Source organism: Chrysochloris asiatica, unplaced genomic scaffold (genome assembly GCF_000296735.1).
Source record: "Chrysochloris asiatica unplaced genomic scaffold, ChrAsi1.0 scaffold00391, whole genome shotgun sequence".
In the NCBI taxonomy this organism is placed as follows: domain Eukaryota; kingdom Metazoa; phylum Chordata; class Mammalia; order Afrosoricida; family Chrysochloridae; genus Chrysochloris; species Chrysochloris asiatica.
Genome location: NW_006408909.1, coordinates 1,360,146 through 1,382,933, shown reverse-complemented (window position 1 = coordinate 1,382,933; position 22,788 = coordinate 1,360,146). Strand labels below are relative to the sequence as shown.

Genomic DNA, 22,788 nt, shown 5'->3' with positions numbered 1-22,788 from the left:
GGGGGGGGGGGGGGGGGGGGGGGGGTCAGGCAACTAGTGGGGAGAATTTAAAATCAAAGGTAGTAATACAGTCCACAAAGATAATGTTCTATATTCTGCTTTGGTGAGTAGTGAACGGTATCTTAAAAGTTCGAGAGTGGGCATCATTGAACGATGGACTATGGGAATATCAATCTTTATGACCCTGAGACCGGAAGAATTAGATGGTACCTAGCTACCAGTATCAACTGTTCTGAAAGGGAAGCACATTAGAAGGTTCTGGAGAAAATGTGAACCAAAATATAAATTCATAAAACAGACCAGGCTTACTGGTCAGACAGAGACTGATGGAACCCTGAAACAATGACCCCTGGTCACCCTTTAGGTCTGGAACTGAACTCACCCCCGTAGCTCAAATTTCAGCCAAGCAATAGCTAGATCTATAAGGGGGTACGCACATCATAGAAAAGTCAACCTTTTGAGATCAAAAGGACAGCATTTACCCAACAATAGAAAGTTCAGAAGGGTTGGGAAAGGAGGAGGAGTGGAAACAGGAAACACAGGGAGGCAGTGGGGTAAGTGAGGTTACATTGAGGGGCTTATCATCAGTGAGATGAAGTGTGTATGATTTGTTGAATGTAAAACCGATGATCTGCGCCATAATCCTTTACCCAATTCACAATAAAAGGTTAAAAAAGGACTAGCGACAAAGCCAGCTATAGGCGATTCTAAGCAATACCAGTGTTGGCATGCACCTCGCTGCCTGCAAACTGCCTCTGCCTTGGCGCCCTCTGCTGGCTCAATGAGGTCCTTCACAGGTTCTTTTTGTGGGTGGAGAGTAGGAGGACTCTAGGACTAAATCAAGGTCCCACAGGGCTATCCAGAGTCTTCCAGAGGATGCTTTCTCATTTCTTCATATCAAGAGACCCTGGCCCATCCAGAATGTCTTATCGCTCATCACTTGTTTTTCCCCCTATTCCCTCCCAACTTTTTAATTTGAAAAAAAAAAAAAAAAAAAGTGAACTTACAGAAATACCGTTAGGATAATACCACAAGTGCCCGCCCACACATCCTTGGCACACATACATTCACTTTCTCTTTCTTTCTCACACTCCCATACACACACACATAGCATATAACACACACCATACACAACATCACTCTTCTTTTGCTGAACCATCTGAGAGTTTGCTGCCCTCATCATGACACTTCTTCCCTGGGTAGTTCAACACCTCTTAAAAGTGACAGCATTCTCTTACAGAACAAGAGTCCAATTCAGGAGAGTTAACACTGAGGCATACTTATGATCTCACATACAGCGCATATGCAAATCTCCCCCACTGACCTAATAATGACCTTCACAGCGGCTTTTTAGGATGTGTGTGGAAGTAGGGTAGGGTAGAGGGTGAGGTAAGGGAACTCCAGCACTAAATCAAGGTTCATGTGCTACATTTTAGTTAAGTCTCCTTTAATCTAGATCCACGGAGAGCCTCTGCCTGGTTTTGTATGGCCTTTGAACTGAGAATGGTTTTACAGAGTTATGAAAACCAATAACTACAACAAAATCAAACAAGGCATGCAAGAATATACCTCAAGTAGTATGTGATCCATGGAACTGAAAATATTTGCCATCCTGGTGTGGGCTGTGGGATAATGCGTCAGACTGCAAAGTCATTTGAACTGCAAGGTCAGTAGTGGTTCAAGCTCACTTTGTTGTTGTTGTTGTCAGGTGCCATCGAGTCGGAACCGACTCATAGTGACCCCATGCACAGCAGAACTTAACAATGTCCGATCCTGGGCCAACCTCACTACTGCCGCCACACTTGAGTCCATCAATGATGCCACCTGGCTGATCCATCTCGTTGGGGGTCTTCCTCTTTTTCTCTGACCCTCCACCTTACCCAGCATGACATCCTTCTCCAACGATTGCTTCCTCCGGACAATATGTCCAAAGTAGGAGAGACGAAGCTTAGCCATCCTGGCCTCCAAGGAGCACTCTGGCTGCACTTCCTCCAAAACAGATCTATTGGTTCTTTGGGCAGTCCATGGCACTTTCAGCATTCTCCTCCAACACCACAATTCAAAGGCATCAATTCTTCTACGATCTTCCTTATTCACTGTCCAGCTTTCGCATCCATATAAGGCTATTTAAAACACAATGGCCTGGGTCAGGCGCACCCTAGTCCTCAAGCTGATATCTCTGCTCTTCAATACTTCAAAAAGTTCCTGTGCAGCAGATTTGCCCAATGCAATACATCATTTGATCTCTTGACTGCTGCTTCTGCTAGTGTTGATAGTTGATCCAAGAAGAATGAAGTTCTTAACAACTTCAATCTTTTCTCCACTGATAAGAATGTTGTTTATTGGTCCAGTGGTGAGGATTTTTGGTTTCTTGACATTGAGATGCAATCCATATCGAAGGCTGTGCTCTTTGATCTTCATAAGTAAGTCCTCTTCACTTTCAGCAATCAAGGTTGTATCATCTGCATATCGCAGGTTGTTAATGAGTCTTCCTCCAATCCTGATGCCACGTTTTTCTTCATAGAACCCAGCTTCTCGTATTATTTGCTCAGCATACAGGTTGAATAAGTATGGTGAAAGAATACAACCCTGTCTCACACCTTTCCCAATTTTAAAACATTCAGTGTTCCCATGTTCTGTTCGAACAACTGCTTCTTGGTCTAGGTACAGATTTCTTAGAAGTATAATTAAGTGTTCTGGAATACTCATACTTCTCAATGTTGTCCATAGATTGTCATGATCCACACAATCGAAAGCCTTTGCGTAGTCAATAAAGCACAGGTAAACACCCTTCTGATATTCTCTGCTTTCAGCCAAGATCCATCGGACATCAGCAATGATATCTCTCGTTCCACGGCCTCTTCTGAATCCAGCTTGAACCTCTGGAAGTTCTCTGTCAATGTATGATTGTAGCCGTTTCTGTATTACCTTTAGCAAAACTTTACTCGCTTGAGATATCAAAGAGATTGTCTGATGATTTCTGCATTCTGTTGGGTCACCTCTCTTTGGAATGGGTACAAACATTGATCTCTTCCAATCAGTCGGCCAGACAGTTGTCTCTAATGTCTAGAACTCTAATGTCTCCTCAACCCCCTGGTTATTCAATGAGATGCTAATCTAGGTCCGGAAGAGGTAATCACTAATAATGATTGGGAGATTAGCTTGGACTGTCCAGTTGGGCCCAGTAATCACATGAGTCACAACGAGCAGATGAGGAAGGCAAGAGAACTGAGGCAGAAGGGAGTGAGAGATTCAGGGTGAAGAGGGTTTCACTGGCTGTGGCAGCTTTGAAGATGGAGGCAGAGGACCAGGAGCCAAGGAATGCAGGTTGCCTTGAGAAGCTGAGAATGACCCCTTGCCTACTGTTAGCAAAGAACAAGAACCTCAATCCTACAGTCTCCCAGGATGGAGTTCTGCCAACAACCTGAATGAGCTCGGAGTGAGTGCAGACCTGTTCACACCTTGATTTGGAGTTGTGAGACTCTCAGCAGCCATGCTGCACCCAGACTGCTGACCCATGGGAACGCTAAGATAATAAACGAGTGTTGTCTAAAGCCACTAAGTTTGTGGTAATTTGTCTGTCAGTTATAGACAGTTAATACTATAAGATAATCATTTCCTTCTTTAGCGAATCATTTCTGGGGCCTGGAGCCATGCCTCTATGCGAATGCATATCATAGGATGCTAGAGTCCAGAGAGGTCCTGGACCCAGAGCCAGCAGGGCTGTGTGAAGAGGACCAGTGAGAAGGCAGTCCCTGTCCTCATGCCACCATTCCCTCAGAATGAGCCTGGGCCCTCCTACCCACTTGATATCACCCAGACCAGGCAGTAGCACTTTGCTCCAGCAGTCCCTCACGACTCCCCACAAATGCTGCCCCCAGACACAAAAGGAATGGGATGCTGACTCAACAGAGGAAAAGGCCTGATCCAGATAGAAGCGCTGCCCTGACCTCCCTGGGCCTGAGTGTTTCCTGTTGCTGCTCGTTCAGAGGGCAGAGAGGGCCCGACAACTCAGTTCTAGGTGTGTTCACCACAACAGGCTGCCTACACCCAGCCACACACATACTCATATACACACACACGGCACATCACACACCCCCTACACACATCATACATCAAATAGATACGTATGCACACTCATATCACACACACATTGTTAAACTCACATGCCACAGACATACCCATCACACAAACACACAAACACCACACGCATTGCACATACCACATACCATACATCCAACCCTCCTACCCCCAAACCATATCTCCCCATATATCATGTACAAACATAACACCCACATAAACACTATCACATACACCATCCAACTGACATACACGACACACCACACTGAGAATACAGTTTTACCTCCTAATGTAGCCATTGTTGTTTCTTCTTCAATTTCTTCAGTTCTGGAATCTTCTGTGTTGCTACCTCCAGCCAAGGGTGGAGAAGTGACTGGGGGAGCCTCTGGCAGTTTGGGCTTCAGGGGAGAGGCCTATAGGCAGGAGAGGGGAAGACAGGCTGGTGATTCAGCAACACTGATGTCCAGGAACTTACTGGTTTTCTTAGTTGGTTTGTTACATACAATATGGCACTATAGGATAAGCACTGGACTGTTAACCACAAGGTTGGCAGTTCGAGTCCACCAGTTGCATCATGGAGAAAGATGAGGCTTTCTCTTCCCATAAAATTGACATCCTCGAAAACCCTATATAGAGTTGCTATGAGTTGGAACCAACTCAACAGTACTTAATAACAACATAGTTTCTAAGCTATTAGCACAAGACTTCATTTCAGATTGTTTCTGTAAAAGCAGTTTGTGGTTTTCTTCTCGCCAGGCTGTGACGCCCCCTGGGTCCTGGGGCAACAAGCCATCAAGTTCATTCTGATTCACAGTGACCCAGTAGGACAGAGAAGGGCTGCATTGGTTTTCAAGACTACAAATCTTTACAGAGGCAGATTGCCACATATTTCTCTCACAGAGTGGCTGGTGGGTTCCACCCACCCACCTTTCAGTTAGCAGTCCAATGCTTAACCCACTGTGCTACCAGGGATCCTTCCAGGTTACCGGACAAACCAAAATTGTGAGTGTAAACCTCATGAAGCAGGAGTTGTGTTAGGAGTTTACTTGCCATTTCTTGTCAAAATGTATAATCTGTGCTTTTCTAAATTCACTGAAGCATGAAAGTCAAAGGCATATTGTACATGGGTCCTAAACTGCTAAAGGGTCTGGTTTTAAACAACTTAAATGTTGTTGTTGTTAAGTGCCGTCGAGTCGGTTTCGACCCATAGCGACCCTGTACAGGGTTTCCTAGAGTGTAAATCTTTACGGGAGTAGAAAGCCTCATCTTTCTCCCGCGGAGCAGCTGGTAGTTTCGAACCGCTGACCTTAAGGTTCGCAGCCCGATTCGTAACCACTACGGTACCAGAGCTCCTTAAACAACTTAAATAGGTACCACATATATTAGTTTCTCATCGGGAGATCTCACACTTGTTTATCGCTGTAGTTTAGCCCCTGCTCTTCTCTTCCCAGACCACACATAAAGGTCGGGACCCCTGGCAGCCACCCACACTCTTGCTGGATTCAACCTCCTCACCAGCCCTGGAAACAGCCTGCTACCCAGTCATCCTGCCTCTTCTTGGGGGCCGCAGCTGGCTCAGCCCCCAGCAGGGCTGTTTGTACAAACAGAATCAGGTTTGGTGGGTAGCTGGGGGTGAACTTCTGGTGGAGTCAAGGAGAGGGGCATGAGGTAGTTGTACGTGTGTTCTGTGAGGGGACAGCTCTGAAGCGGACCCTGGTGGCCCCTGACTCTCTTACCACCTTTGGGCCAGCTCCAGGAGGTCATGGGGAGATGGATTCTAGGACTGAGCCTCCAACATCTGAGAATCATTTAGACCCTCTGTCAGTCCTGCTCATCACTAATTGAAATTTTTTTTTTTTTTTGTCTCCCTTAATCTCTCCTTTCTCTTTCCCTCTATACTGAGTTGAATAGTGCCCCCCCCCACCTCCACCCCAAATCATGTTCACCTGGGCCTCATTTGGAAATAAGATCTTTGCACATGTAAGCAAATCAACATGGAGTCATATAAGAGTAAAGCAACATACAAAAAGCCCTGTTGCTGTTCGGTCAGTTCAGACTCATAGCAACTCCATAAGGATACAATAAAACTCCCCCATCCGGTTTTCTGGAGCCCTGGCGGCATTGTAGGACAAACAAAGGACTGTTAACTGAAAGGTCAGCAGTCAAAATCACTCCGAGGGAGAGAGATGAGGTTTTCTGCTCTTGTAAAGATGTACAGCCTCAGAAAACCTATACAGGGTTTGCTATGAGTCTGAATCGACAAGATAGTAGTGTATGTTTATATATCTACAGAAGCCATGGTTGTTGTTGTTGTTAAGTGCCATCGAGTCGGTTCTGACCCATAGCGGCCCTGTACAGGGTTTCCGAGGGTATAAATCCTTACGGGAGTAGAAAGCCTCATCTTTCTCCCGCGGAACACCTGGTAGTTTCGAACCGCTGACCTTAAGGTTCGCAGCCCGATTCGTAACCACTACGCTACAAGCCATGGTAGTGAAGTAGATTATGAGCTGCACTGCTAACCTCAAGGTCAGCAGTTGGAATTTACCAGTTCTCCACAGGAGAAAGATGAGGCTTTCTGCTCCAGTAAAGATTTACAGTCTCAGAAACTCTATACACTATACAGCGTTGTTATGAGTTTGAACCAACTCCACGGCACTTAACAACAACAAATATACACAAAGTCCTGGTGTGGCACCACAGGATAAGCACTTAGCCATAAGGTCAGTTTGAACCGCAAGGTCAGTGGTTCAAACTCACCAGCCACTCCTTGGAAATCCTATACAGAGTTGCTGTGAGTAGGAACCGATTCAATGGCATTAACAACAACAACAGCATATATATATATATGCTGTAAGATAATCAATGACTGCAAACCACAAGGTCAACAGTTCAAATCCACCAACCACTCCTCAGAAACTCTATACAGGGTCACTATGAATTGGGACCAATGTATTGACACTTAAGCAATATCTGTCTATCTATCTATCTATCTATCTATCTATCTATCTATCTATCTATCTATCTATCTATCTATCTACATATATGGAGAAAGAGAGAGAGAGTATGTCCTGGCTGTGGGTTAATGCTCTGGACTGCAAAATTATTTGAACTGCAAGGTCAGTGGCTCAAGCTCACCACTGCTCCTCAGAAACCCTAAACAGGGTCATATGGCTTGGAACTGACCTGACAGCACTTACAACAACATACCATAGTGACCCTTTATAGGGTTTCCAAGGAGTGGTTGGTGGGTTTGAACCGCTAACTTTGTGGTTCAAATCAAACTTGCGATTCAGTGCTTCTCCTACAGTGCCACATCAAGACTCCCTATATATATTGTTTTCATGGCTACAATTTTTACGGGAGTAGGGTGAACCCTAATTCGATATACCAGGAGTTTCTTATAAGGAGAGAGGCATTTGGACACCAGTAAGGCAATGTGAAGTCAGAGGCAGGGTCTGGAGTGATGTGGCCACAGGCCAAAGATTGCTGGCAACCACCAAAAGCTGCAAAAGATAAGGAAGGACCCTCTTCTAGAGCTTCTGGAAGGAACTTGGCCCTGCTGATGCCCTGATTTTGGACTTCTGGCCTCCAAAACTATGAGAAATACATTTCTGTTGTTTTAAGCCACCCAGTTAGCGGTATTTTTTACAGGGGCCCCAGGAGACATATACACACTTTCTCTCCTCCTCTCCCCTCCCTGCTTGTGTTGTTTCAGGTGGTGAGGGCTGGAAAAACCACCATTAATCTGGCCTCCCAGAAGCCCCTCCTCTCCCCACATCCTGGCCTATCAGCCTTTCCTTCTCACTGCAGATCTACAACCCACTTGTTCCTAAGGCCCCTACAAATTTGTAGGGGAGGATGAACTGCCAAGGTCACTTCAAGGACTGAGATTGTTTAGACTTAGACACCTTATTTTTAATAAGCACTGGCTCTCAGAGGATACAAGAAGGGAGTCAGTCTAAGACAGGGGGAGGCTCAGCCCTGTTCTCAGAACACTGGGCATGTCAGGTGTAATGAAGGCTCAGGACATTTGGACAGCATGTTCTCTGAACACAGCAGCCAGACACTGCCAGTGTGTCCTGACTCCTGGTGCGCAACGCCTCAGAACAAAGAAAGGGGCCTTAACAATCGCACATGTGCACTCACACACCCACTCTACTGGCAGAAAGAGCCCACCATGATAGGAACCTAGGAGATGATCTTGGCAATATAGAGCTACTTACCATTTCTTCTGTAGGATGCTCCTGGTTGTCCTCGAGCCCACTTCCGAAGTCTCCAGAAGCCTGAATGGTGTACATGGAACAAAAAGCATGACCAATGTCACATCCCAGGGCCTGAGTCACAGCCCGGCCCCTTCATCTCACAGCCATTTCCAGGAGAGAGAGGGCACAGGCGGCTACATGTGCCACTGGGACAAAGACACTGCCCTTCACTGCTTAGATATTGGCAGGTCAACAGGCATGCCCAAACATCAATTAGAGCCACTCTTTGGGAAATCAATTTGATGGGACAGAAACCCTAAAGAAATCCACTCTTGTCTTTTGATAGGTTATCCTGTTTGTGGGGCATTAGCCAAGAAGAGAGAAACCCCAAGAAGAAAGCTGTTCACTGCAGTGTTACTTAACCACGAGAACATGAGTAACCAGGAACCCAGCTGATACAGTCTCAGACGGAATGGGTGTGACCAGGGAAAGTGGGCTGTAGGTCATCTTCCCTGCTGCTACTGTTTAATGTGGACGGCCACACTCAGGTTACAAGTGTCTGGCCAGCTTTGGGAAGGTCCATCTAGGGCTGATAGGGGAGTCACTGGTACCGGGATTGCCTTCTTGCTATAACATTTGAAATTAATAAGACCGGGAGGAAAGAAGGCATCTGAGCTCTTTACTGACCCTCCTCCCTGGAGCTCACAGTAGGCATAGTCCTAAGTTAGGATGCCTCTCTGGGAATTTTCACAGGGGTTCTGGGAGAAGCAGGGGCCCCACTCTGAAGACAGACTGCTAGGGCTGCCTGGCAGCTCCAACTGCCGGGGCACAAGCACTAAGTAAGCATCAACTGCATCCCTGGATTTCTCTAGGTATAAAAGATTTATCAGAGAAAATGTGGAAAACCCTTGTAATTGTAAATAAATAAATAAATATACACAAACTGCTCACAACCCAACCACAGCTAATACTTTTCCTTAAGTGTTTTGGGGGATACATAAGGTGTGGAAAGTGTTTGCCCTTTGTGGGGAAGGCTGTCTTTCTAATCTGGGGGTCTGCCCAGGAATGTGACTCCTTCACCCCAGGGGCTAGTGGATTTTATTCTGTAGGTCCTGTGGAATTGATACCTTGACTCTCTATATGTAGTAAAAGAGGAAAGCTGGGACCTGTGTCAAGTGGAAACCTATCCAAGAAGGAAAACTCAGACATTTTCCACTAAAACGTGCAATAGAAACATGGCTAAGACCGCACCCTGTCAAAGTGGAAAATATGGGAGACCTGGAAAAATAAAGCTGCCCCACTGAGTTCCGGCTCTCACAGGTTTCACTGTTTATCTCTGAATATCTATATCTATGTGTGTGTGTTAGACTGAAAGCGCAGTGGCTCCACACAATAAGCACTGGACTGTGAACCACAAGGCCCACAGTTCAAGCCCATTAGTGGCTCCACAGGAGAAGATGTAAAACCTCGGAAACCCTACACAGTGTCGCTATGAGTCAGCAATTACTCCACAGCACTTAAGCACAATATACATACACATATATATTTGGCTATTGGTTACTACTATGTATTATTATTAGCTGACTGGCTATTCTAGAGGTGGTTTTCAATATTAATTTTGTATTCTTTGTTTGATTTTAGTTCAGAGTTCAAGACAAGGGTAGGATATTTCTGATGTCCTATAAATAAACAATATCCCAATGATGTATTTCCTTCACATCACTCTGAGGTTCTGGAGGAAAGGAAGCTTTGACTGTCCTTTCCATTTCCGGGGTAAGAGTGGGATCACCATGGGTTTAGTGCCCCCCAGCCGCCACCACAACCACTCACCCCATCTGAGTCATCGCCGTCCTCTTCCAGGCAGTACAGAGGGCTCACCTGGGCGTCTCCACGCACCTTCAGCTCTGCAATTAACCCCTAAACACAGAGAGAGATAAGGCAGAGAGGTCTCCACCAGCTCTGAAGCAGGCTGTGGGCAGAGGGAGACCCCACCTCACATGATGTCACCACACCGCTGTGTGAATGAACCTCCTTCTTGGGTTGTCCCTTCTGGGGTGAAGACTATGAGAATGTGATGATGAAACCGAAGTTGGGGTGTCCCCAGTACTCAGGTATATTTAGTGAAGAGGCAGAACACGCAGCCCCTTATTGGAACCAGGGGGTACTCAGGCACAGGGATGAGGCAGAGCGAACTGGGTCTTCTCTGATGAGTAGACTGTAGTTTGGTTTGAGCATATCTGATGGTCATACTTGACCATCATTTATCTAAAAGCCCAGCAGCAGCAGACTTGATGGCATTAGAATGAAGGGAGGAGACTGAATTGACCTCATCCCCTGGGTATGGTAAGCAGAAGCTTTGCAGATGAAAGTTTGATCTGAAACTTAACTTTTGAATAATAAAAACCAGGAAGGCAGCACTAAAAGCTAAAACAATCCCACAAAACTTGGGAGAACTCTTTTATGTTCTGAGGCCCCAGAATTATTGTCACTCACTCATTGATTCACCCACTTGCTTGCTCTGCCCCATGAATTCCCACATACGCCCAACCATCTTTGAAAGCACTAGGATGCAACAGGGAATAGAGCAAAGCCCCTTCCGCAATCACGGACAGACATGCCCATTCCACAGGCATGAAGGCCCTGCCACAGTTTGAGGGGAACCCTAGTTGTTTTGACCAAACTGGTACAGACATAGGAGGGAACTTCAACAAGTTCATAGAAAAATGGAATAAAAAGATTATGCAAAATTTTCAGGACCTTTTGAAGCTCCCTCATACATTTTCAGAGCTGAGGTCACATGTAACCTCGTAAACTCTCTTGCACTTCTCAGAACCATCTGAATCACCACCCCAACACCGCCCCCCCACCTTGCCCACTAGTCCAGAAGCCAGGAAGGGGCAACTGCAGGCACAACTCAGAGCCCTCAAAATGCCCCAAGAGTAAAGTCTAGCTCCTCCTCACAAACACACTGCCCTCATGGGCCTGGGTTGAGCCCACCACCCCTGTACAAATCTGAACACTTTCTATTGGCAAGTGGGGGACCCCTAAGCCCCTACAGTCTACAGCAGGGCCTGCAGGGATAGGAGGGCAGGCCTCATGGGGGGTTGCATGGGAGCCTGGTTACAGACAGGCCAATGGTGCTTAAGCACTGAAGAAGGACAGTCCATAGAGGCTGAACATGCCACAGTGAGATAATTTCGCTATAAACAGTGGTTGGTCCCTTAACAAGTATCAGCCTCCTTCCCTGGGCCAAAGGGGTGAATGTGTGTGAACATGTGTGGGCGTGGGTGAGAGCTTGAGTGATTTGTGTGTGTATGTGTGCATGAGCATGTGAGGGAGGCATGTGCATGTGCGTGAATATGTGGTGGCAAGGATGCAGAGCAGAGATTTCAGTAGTAAACCTTCTGGTCCTTTGGTGAGCAGGCACTAGGAGGTGCACTCGCCCAGGGAAAGCACATACATACTCATCAAAAGTGGGAAACGCTTTGTTGTATGCCTTCATGATAGCAATCCAGCACAGGATTTCAGCATGCAGACCTTGCAGTTACCAGCCCAATGTTCAACTACAGTGCCACACCAGGAAGCTCTTTAGAGATGCAAATTCTGGGTCTTCTCCAGTCTGCAGATTAGAGACTGGAGGGAAGGGAGGTCAATCTGCTTCTAAGGCCTCCAGTCCCCCAGGGGAGTCAGACCCAGTACTACGGAGTCTATATTCTAGAAACCCAACTTCTTCTAGCTGTCCCCTTGGGGGACATTGCTGGCTTTTGTAATGGTGGGAGCAGGCACAGATGTTGTTGCAAGTGATGGACACATGAGGCTGCGGGTGCCAGATGTCCCCACATAGATTAAAGTCATCCTGCATGGTTCCTGGGCCTCCCACTAGAGTAGACCCACTACAAGTTTGTGCACTAGGTTCCTAAAACTCTAGAAGCTACAGGACACCTGTATCAGGACCAGGATGGCATGGGTGTGGAGAGGGATGCTTCTCTGTACAGACCCTGACAGAAAGGACTGAGATGTGTATCCCTCTATTTCTCCCAGGCTTATAGCTTCCTCATAAGTTTCATTCCAGAAGATGCCAACGGAGCTAAGGCCTCCCAAGAAGAATAATCATGCCAACCCACCCCAAGTGGGAATCACTTGTACCAACCTAGTAGCCAAGGTGCCCCACTCACCCCACTAAAGGAGACCCTCTGCTGTACCAGCTGCCCCGAGTTCTTGGCTGGAGGCCTTCTGCCTCTACAAGGCCCTCTAATCACATCTGGGATTTGGAGCAAGACTTTGTGAGGAGCCCACACCTTGCCTTCCTCCTGACCTTCAATTCATTTGTCGCCCTTGGGAAAGGCTGTTTTTCTTTAACTAAAAACTAACAAAAATGGTTAAAATAAAATAGTGAGTAGAGGTCAGAAGGATTCAACTACCACCAAGAAAGAAAAGCCAAGACCAGAATTCATCCTTTGGGCCCAATATTCCTATTTTGAGAACCTCCTAGACCTAGGGGAAGATTGATGCCAAGACACATATCCAAGGGATGCCAGGCCCACAGATGTTGAATGAAGACAAGGAGCTTCCTCCAGAGCAGACAACGAGAGAAAGCCTTCCCCTAGAGCAGAGATCCTGAATCTGGCTTCTAGCCTCCTAATATGTGAGAAAATAAATTTCTGTTTGTTAAAGCCATCTCATGTGGTATTTCTATCATGACAGTACTGAATAACTAAGATGGAAGCTGCATTTGTCCCACCGGAGACTTATTTCCTCTATACTATATGTTTCTACATGGTATGTAATGATATGCAAATCCTACACTGTTGTTGCTAGTCATGGGAGAAACCATCGAGGTGGGGGCTGCAAGCTGTTTTTCCATCCTGTTCTGATTGTATCCTGGGGAGCCCCAGCATCAGCTGCCTTATAGTCTTGCCCGGAAATGGGATCTCCTGGGCCTGGGGGAGCATTCCTGTCCATGCTTCAAACAGAGAAGGTGAATGGATGCAGGATCACATGAGATGCAGCCCCCTCTCAAGAAATGACAGGAGGGGATGCCATGTACATGTCTTCCTCCCAGTCCTCTGTATCCTCCTGGCCTGCCATCACCGAACCCAACAGGAGCCTTGTTTCAACCACATTTCACATTTCCTTTCCTTATAATCCTTGCACAGAGTGTCTGAGCCTTGAATTCTTAGTCCCAATTCAACCATTACTATTTGCATCTGATGTCTTCACTATTTCTTCTAGTTTGGTTACACCCAGGCACCTATATACAAAACCACACATTATTAACTATAAACAACTTTTCTTCCACTTCTTCATTCTATTAGGATAGGAAACAGAATGAATATATAACAATGAGTATGGAAGGGTTCAAGTCATTGGTTATAAAAGATAGTACTGTATGGAAGCATGTGGAGAGAGACTGCAGAAGGGCTCAGGAGCCAGGTTCAACATATAGACTTGTGGGTGCCATGTAACTGCAGGACTGGTTATAGCTGGGCTGGGGTTACAGGGAAGGAGAAGGAAGTTTTCTGAGGTCAGGCATGCCAGTACCTATCCTGTCCATTCTGCTTCATTCACTGAATGAGGCTAATTCATTTGGCATTTCCTCAGCATGGATGATAAGCCTCCCAACATCTCAACTTCAGAGACTTCAGTGTATTAATCACTTAGCTTTTATGTAGTGCAGTCAAAGCTACATGCTGAGGAAAATTCACAACCTTAATGTAGATATAGGAAACAACTGTTCTATCAAAGGTATTCCTACTCTAGACTGCTTACCCTTTTAGAGCAAGGGCTGCTTTAACCTTTTCCAAATCATATTTAGCCTCTTAGCATACTGCCTGTTATGGACTAGGGATCAGAGAGCATTTGTGGACAGTTTTTCTGAACAAACAAATGACTGAAATTGAAAGACAGCAACTCATAAAGAAACCCATAGCAGAGAGGAAGGCAGGCTTTATAAAGATAGCATCAAACTTAGTGAGTTAATAAAAAAAACAATTTGATGGAAAATCAAAGAAAAGCCAAGTTTTTTTTTAAAAGCAACCACAGATCATTTGGAATTGAAAAAAATTGTTGTTAGTAATTAGTGATTCACTTCTGACTCATAATAACCCAATTAACAGAAAGAAACACTGCCCGGTACTATGTCTTCCTTACAAGTATGGCTTTGTTTGAGCCCATTGTTGCAGCAACTGTGTCTGTCCATCTCACTGAGGCTCTTCTTCTATTTTGCTGACCCTTTACTTTATCAAGCATGATATGCTTTTTTTAGAGATTGGTCACCCCTGATAACAGGTCCAAAGTACATGAGACGAAATCTTGCTATCCTGACTTGTAAGGAACATTCTGGTTGTATACTTCATCCAAGACATATCTGTTCATTCTTCTGCAGTCCTTTATGTTCAATATTCTTCACCAACACAGTTATTCAAAGGCATTGATTCTTCTTTGGTGCACTTATTCACTGTCCAGCTTTCACATGCATATAGGAAGATTGAAAATACTATGGCTTGGGTCAGGTGCATCTTAGTCCTCAAGTGCTATCTTTGCTCTTTAACACTTTAAAGAGGTCTTTGGCCTAATGTAATATGTTGTCTATTTTCTTGACTGGTACTTCCATGACCCAAGCAAAACGAAGTGTCTGACAACTTTAATCTTGTCTCCATTTATCATGATGGTATTTATTGGTCTAGTGAGGATTTGTTTTCAAGTCAGATTGAATAAGTATGGTGAAGGATGCAACCTTTCCTGGTTTTAAGCTATGCAACATCCTCTTGTTCCATTAGACTGTGAACCACAGAGTCGGCAGTTCAAACCCACCAGCTGCTCCTCGTAAACCCTATACAGGATCACCATGAGTCGTAACTGACTCAACAGCACTTAACAACAACATCTTGTTCTGTTCAAACAACTGCCTCTTGGCCTATGAACAGGATCCGCATGAGCACCATTAAGTGCTCTGGAACTCCCATTCTTTGCAATGCTATCCATAGTTTATTATGATCCACACAATCCAATGCCTTTGAAGAGTCAATAAAATATAGGCAAACATCCTTCTGTTATTCTCTGCTTTCAGCCAAGATCAGTAATGATATCTCCCTTTAAATGTCCTCTTTTGAATTAGGTTTGAGTGCCCTGTTGATGTACTGCTGCAACTGTTTTTAATTATCTTCTTCAAAATTTTACTTATGTGTGATGTTCATAATATTGTTTTTGATATTTTCCACTTCATGTTGCATCACCTTTCTTTGGAATGGGCATGTATATAAATTTCTTCCAGTTGTTTGGCCAGGTAGCTGTCTTCCAAACTTCTTGACATACACAGATGAGCACTTTCGGTACTGCATCTGTTTGTTGAAACATCTCATTTGACATTCCATCTGTTTCTGGGGCCTTGTGTTTCTTTTCTTTTTCTTTCTTCTTCTTTTTTTTAACCAATGCCTTCAGTATAGCTTGGACTTTTTCCTTTAATACCACTGATGCTTGATCATATTCTACATTCTAAAATTGTTGAACAACGACCAATTATTTTGGTACAGTGACTTTGTGTATTTCTTCTATTTTCTTTGGATGCTTCAGACACCATTTATTATTCTGCCCATTTTTGTTGTTGTTGTTGTTAAGTACCTTCAAGTTGGTTCCGATTCATAGTGATCCTGTATAGGATTTCCAAAGAGCAGCTGGTGAATTTAAACAGCTGACCTTGCGGTTCAAACCAAACTTGCAGTCTGGTGTATTATCCCAGAGTGCCACACCAGGATGTCCATTGTTGTTGTTGTGTAGTTAAGTGCCGCCAAGCCATAGCTACCCTGTACAAGTTTCTGAGGTGCTGGCCTTGCAGTTCAAGCTGACTTTGTAGTCTGTGCATTAACCAACAATGCTACACAGACTCCAGGGTGTCCATAAAATCCTTCAATATTGCACATCAAGGCTTGGATTTTTCTTCAGTTCTTTCAGCTTGAGAAATGATCAGTGTGCTTTTCCCTTTTAATTTTCTACTCCCAGGTCTTTGCACATTTCATTGTGTTACTTTACTTTATCTTCTGGAGCAACCTTTTTTAAAATCTCTGTACAGCTCTTTTACTTCCTCATTTCTTCCATTCATTTTAGCTACCCTACATTCAAGAGCTAAGGAGCTCTGGTAGCATAGTGGTTACGAATCGCGCTGCGAACCTTAAGGTCAGCCGTTCGAAACTACCAGCCGCTCCGCGGGAGAAAGATGAGGCTTTCTACTCCTGTAAAGATTTACACCCTCAGAAACCCTGTACAGGGTCGCTATGGGTCGGAACCGACTCGATGGCACTTAACAACAACAACAACATTCAAGAGCTAGTTTCAGAGTTTCTTCTGATACCCATTTTAGTCTTTTCTTTCTTTCCTATATTTTTACTTTCTTCGTCTGATGTCTTTGATGTTATCTCACAACTCATTGGATGTTTGGTCATTAGAGCTCAATGTGTCAAATCTATTCTTGAGGTAGTCTCTAAATTCAGGGGTGATATACTCAAGGAACTCTGGTAGCGTAGTGGTTATGAATTGGGCTATGAACCTTAAGGTCAGCAGTTCAAAACTACCAGCTGCTCCTCGGAAGAAAGATGAGGCTTTCTGCTCCTGTAAAGATTTATAGCCTTGGAAACCCTATACAGGGTCACTATGGGTTGGAACCAACTAGATGTCACTTAACAACAACAACATACTCAAAGCTGTACTTTGGCTCTCATGAATTTAGTTTTCTTTCAGCTTCAACTTTAACTTGCATATGAGCAATTTTTATGTTGGTCTGTTCTGCAGTTGGCCCTTGGCCTTGTTCTAACTGATGATATTGAATTTCTCCATCATCTCTTTCCACAGATGTAGTTGATTTGATCCCAATATTTCATCTAGTGAGATCCATGTAAATAGTTGTTGTCTATATTGTTGAAGTACCATGGACTGCCAAAAGAACAAACAAATCTGTGTTGGAGAAGTATAACCAGAATGCTCTTTTGAAGCCAGGATAGCCAGACATCATCTCTCATACTTTGTACATATTATGAGGAGGGACCAGTCCCTGGAGAATGACATCATGCTTGGTAAAATGGAAGGCTGGAGAAAAAGATAGACTGGCACAGTGGCAGCAGCAATGGGCTCAAGTGTAGCAACAATTATGAGGTTGGCCCAGGACCAGGCAGTGCTTTGTTCTGCTGTGCATAGGGTCTCTATGAGTAGGTACCGACTTGATGAAACCTAACAAAAACAACAATATATTGAAAAAGGTATTTGCAACGAATAAGCCATTGGTCTTTCAAAATTCTATCATGTGCTCCCCAGCATCATTTCTATCACCTTGCTCATATTTTACAGCTGTTAATTTGCTGTACAATAAGCACTGGACTGCTAACTGCAAGATCAGCAATCCAAACCCACCAGCCACTCCTCAGAAACCTTATGCAGAGTTGCTATGAGTTGGAATCCACTCGATGACATTTAATAGCAGCAACAACAAATCCTTCATCCATAATTATCAATAGATTTTTATTGCATATCTGATCCATTACAGACTGCATAAATTAATAAGAAACTTCAATTTCTTTATGTTTGTCATTAGTGGTTGGTACATAAATTTGAATAACAGTCATTAATTCATAGATCTTGAAGCTAAGTTTTTGACAATAAATGCAATTTGTCATTACCAGCATCATAGTCCACATGATTGTCCAATTTAAAAATGGCCATTTCAACCCACTAATGCCTAGGATGTTGATCATCATGTGTCTATTTCATTTTTGACATCTTCTAATGTGGCACTGTGGGTTAATGTGGCAGACTGCAAAGCAGTTTGAATTGCAAGGTCGGTGGTTCAAGCTCACCAGCTACTCCTTGGAAACCCTATACAGGGTCACTCTGGGTCAAAATTGACTCGATGGCACTTAACAACAACAACAATTTTCTTAGGTTCATACTTTCTACATTCTACATTCTGATTATTAATGAATATTTACAACTGTTTCTTCTCATTTTGATTCATGCTACATCAGCAAATGAAGGTCCCAAAAGATTTACTCCATCCATGTCATTAAAGTTAACTCTATTTTGATGAAGCAGCTCTTCCCCAGTTGTATTTTGAGCGCCTTCCAACCTGACTCTTCCTCTGGTGCAATGTCAGACAATGTTCCGCTGCTATTCATAAGGTTTTTACTTCCCATTTTTCTTGCAAGTAGAACACAAGGTCCTTTTTATTAGTCTATCTTAGTCTGGTAGCACTGGGTGACCCTGTTGGTATTTGAAATACCAGTAGCATAGCTTCCAGGATCACAGCAAAATGCATGCCACCACAGTATGACAAATGGACAGAAAGAAACATATAGCACTGAAACAGAATTGAGAATGATGTTCTAGGCAAAACATTGTAACAACTGGATAGAATGAATGATTTTCAAGAGATGTTTAGGACCAAATTTGACTCATAAAGAAGAAAAAAGTTGAAAAACTCAGTAAGGATAAAAAAATTTTTCCCATGAGCATGGATTGTTTTTCAATAGGAAAAAAAAGAATACATTCCAGAAGGATGTGTCTGGACCCTGTACTGGACTGAGGGATCAGTGGTCACAGCATGGTCCTGGGTCGTTTGCTGAGCAGCTGTGTTCGCTCAGCCTCATCTGTAGAGGATTGCAGGAACACTTAATTTCCTCCCAGTTCCCAAAGTTCTGTGATTGTTTCTGCCAAATCTTAGAAATCACATGACCCGAACAATTCTCTTCCAAAAGTCTCAATTCTGAAAGTCTGAAAAACTTTGTGCTAAATTGATTTTGTCTTCTTTTCTACTCTAAAAACATATTTTTCCTCTCTTCTAGCTGGAATCTGACTTAACACCCACAGAGAAAATTCCTGGATCCTTTAATCTGTGGGGGCACAAGGAGCTTGATGAATGAAATCAGCTGAAATACAAGCATGCCCATGATTCAGGATAACAAGAAGGACTGTAGCCCCTCCTTAACAATGTTGTTGTTGTTGTTAAGTGCTGTTGAGTAGATTCTGACCCATAGCGACCCTGTAGAGGGTTTCCGAGGAGCAGCTGGTGAGCTTGCACTGCCAACCTTGCAATTCAAATGGCTTTACAGCCTGGAGCATTAACCCACAGCGCCACACCAGGACTCCTCTTTAACAATAGAGGAACTTAAATTTATCTCCCTGTTATCACCTTCCTAACTTTAAAAGATTTTCTGTTGTTGAAAATGTTAATAAGTATGGGTGTCTTCTCTAAGTCAAATTTAATCTCATAAACATTTAAAAGAGCTTTGTATGCGACTACAGTATAAGCACTGGACTGGTAACTGCAATGCCAGCACTTCAAACCCACCAGCTGCTTCTGGAAACCCTGTAAAGGGTTGCTATGTGGGCTCAAGTGTGGCAACAATAGTGAGGTTGGCCCAGGATCGGGCAGTGTTTTGTTCTGCTGTGCATAAGGTCATTATGATTTGGTACCAACTTGATGGGACCTAACAACAGCATGTGGGTTAATGCACTGGACTGAAAGGTTGGTTTGAACCACAAAGTTGGCAGTTCAAGCTCACCAGCTACTCCTTGGAAACCCTATACAGGGTTGCAATAAGTCGGAACCAACTTGACGGCACTTAACAACATGAGTGGAAAACAACTCAACAGCACAAAACAACATACACTTAAAATATCCCAAGACTTAAAAAAAAAAAAAAAGGTAAAGCAGAAAGGCAAATGACAAAATAGGAAATACTAAACAAAGGATCAATTTCCTTCATATATAAAGAGCTTTTATAAATTGATATGATGATGGTGAGGAATACTGAACATAGCAATGACTGCGAAAAGAACAAACAAAGCCTAGAAAAATATAGCCAGAATGCTCCTTAGAAAGAATGATGGCAAGATTTTGTCTTATATTATTTTATGTTTTATTTAGACAGGCTGTCAGGTGGAACCAGTTCCTGAAGGACATCATGCTTGATAAAGCAGAGTATCCGCAAAAAAGAGGAAGACTGTCAAGAGGATGGTTGACCTAGAGACTGCAACAATGACCTCAAACACAGCAGTAACTATTATGAGGCTAGCCCAGGACTGGGCAGTGTTTCTTTGTTATACACAGGGTTTCTATGAGTCAGAACTGACTTGACGGCACGTAACAACAATAACAACATAAATCAACAAGAAATGGTTGAACCCATCCAAAAAAAAAAAAATGTAGTGCACATAAGGAGTCCACTCACAAAAGAAATAAACTAATAGTCCAAGAATGCCAATCAAAACACCAGTATCTTTTTCCTATGAATCAAGTGTGCAAACACATTGCAAATAGATCACATCCAGCATTGGTTGTTGCTGTCGCGTCAGTTCTGATTCATAGTGATACTATACATGACAGAAAGAAACACTATCCAGTCTTGCGCCATCCTCACAATTGTTGTTAAGCTTGAGCCCATTGCTGCTGCCACAGTGCTGATCCATCTCATTGGGGGCCTTCCTCTTTTTCTAAGCACTTTAGTTGTACTTCTAACACAGACCTGCTTGTTCTTCTGGCAGTCCATGATATCTTCAATATTCTTCTCCATAAAACATAACTCAAATGCATCAATTCTTCTATGGTATCCCTTATTTATTGTCCAATTTTCACATGCATATGAGGCTAGTGAAAATACCATGGCTTGGGCCAGGTGCACCATAGTCCTCAAAATGATATCTTTGCTCTTTAACATATTAAGCAGGTTTTGTGTAGCAGATTTGCCTAATACAATTGTGCCTAATATGTTGCTTAAATTCTTGGCTGAGTGTTGATTGAGGATCCAAGCAAAATGAAGTCTTTGACAACTTCCATCTTTTCTCCATTTATCATGATGTTATTTATTGGTCCAGTGGTGAGGATTTTTGTTTTTTTTATATTGAGGTGCAATCCATACTGAAGGCGTTAGTCTTTGATTTTCATCAGTAAGCATTTTAAATCCTCTTTGCAGGTTTTAATGACTTTTCTTCCAAACCTGATACCAGGTTCTTCTTCATATAATCTAGCTTCTCAGATTATTTGTTCATCATACATATTGAATAAGTATGATGAAAGAATTCAACCCTGGTGTGCACCTTTCCTGATTTTAAAACATTCAATATTCCCTTGTTCTGTTTCAATGACTGTCTCTAGTCTATATACAGGTTCCTCATGAGCATAATTATACGTTCTGGACTATCCATCCTTCCCAACATTATTCATCGCTTGTCACAGTAGAAAGCCATTGTATAGTCAATAAAGCCCATGTAAATCCTCACCACTGGACAATAAGCAACATTCTTATCAACGAAAAAAAGATTGAAGTCTTCATTCTTCTTGAACAACTATCAACACTCATGGAAGCAGGAGTCAAGAAATCAAATGACGTATTGCTTTAGGCAAATCTACTGCACAAGACCTTTTTAAAGTGTTGAAGAGCAAAGCTGTTAGCTTGAGGACTAAAGTGCACCTGACCCAAGCCATGGTATTTTCAATAACCTCATATGCATGCAAAGGCTGGACAGTGAATAAGGAAGACCATAGAAAAATTGATGCTTTTGAGTTGTGGTGTTGGAGAAGAATAATGAAAGTGCCATGGGCTGCCAAAAGAACCAACAGATCTGTGTTGAAAGAAATGCGGTCAGAGGGCTCCCTGGAGGCCAGGATGGCCAAACTTCATCTCTCATACTTCAGACATATTATCAGGAGGGACCAGTTGCTGGAGAAGGATATCATGTTTGGTAAAGTGGAGGGTCAGAGAAAAAAAGGAAGACCCCCACCAATGAGATGGATTGGCCAAGTGGCAGCATCGATGGACTCAAGTGTGGCAACAGTAGTAAGGCTGACCCAGGATCGGGCAGTGTTTCGTTCTGCTGTGCATAAGGTCGGTATGAGTCGGTACCGACTCGATGGCACCTAACAACAACAACAACAGCAACATCTTTTTGGTATTCTCTGCTTCCAGCCAGATCCATGTGCTATTAGCAATGATATCCCTAGTTCCACATCCTCTTCTGAATCTGGCTTGAATTTTTAGCAAGTCTTTGTAGATGTACTGCTGTTGCCATTTTTCTTAAATTAGCTTCATGAAAATTTTATTTGCATGTGGTATGTGATATTGTTCAATGATTTCTGCGTTCTGTTGGGTCATCTTTCTTTGGAATGATCACAAATATGGATCTCTTCCAGTTGGTTAGTCAGGTAGTTGTCTCCAAATTTCTTGGCATAGATAAGTGTGGGCCTCCAGTGCGGTTATCAATTTGTTGAAAAATTTCAAATTTGTATTCCATCACTTCCTGGAGTCTTGTTATTTGCCAATGCCTTCAGTGTAGCTTGGACTTCTTCATCCAGTATCATTGGTTCTTGATGACATCCTGACTCTGGAAATGGTTGAACACTAACCATTTATTTTTGGTACAGTGAGTCCATGTATTACTTCCATCTTCTTACTAAGCTTTCTGCATCACTCAATATTTTGCCCATTGTTTTTAAGTGCCATCGAATCAGTTCTGAGTCACAGAG

General features: G+C 43.5%; 1 protein-coding gene across 1 annotated transcript in view; it reads right to left on the bottom strand.

Annotated features, from left to right (window-relative positions):
* Positions 1-22,788, bottom strand: part of COL18A1 (collagen, type XVIII, alpha 1) — a 75,714-nt gene that overhangs the window by 28,771 nt on the left and 24,155 nt on the right. The window contains exons 3-5 of the mRNA XM_006876562.1: positions 10,113-10,199; positions 8,304-8,363; positions 4,325-4,493 (exon numbers count right to left, since the gene is read on the bottom strand). Of these exons, the coding sequence (XP_006876624.1) occupies positions 4,325-4,493; positions 8,304-8,363; positions 10,113-10,199 (316 nt within the window). The remainder of the gene's footprint in view (positions 1-4,324; positions 4,494-8,303; positions 8,364-10,112; positions 10,200-22,788) is intronic.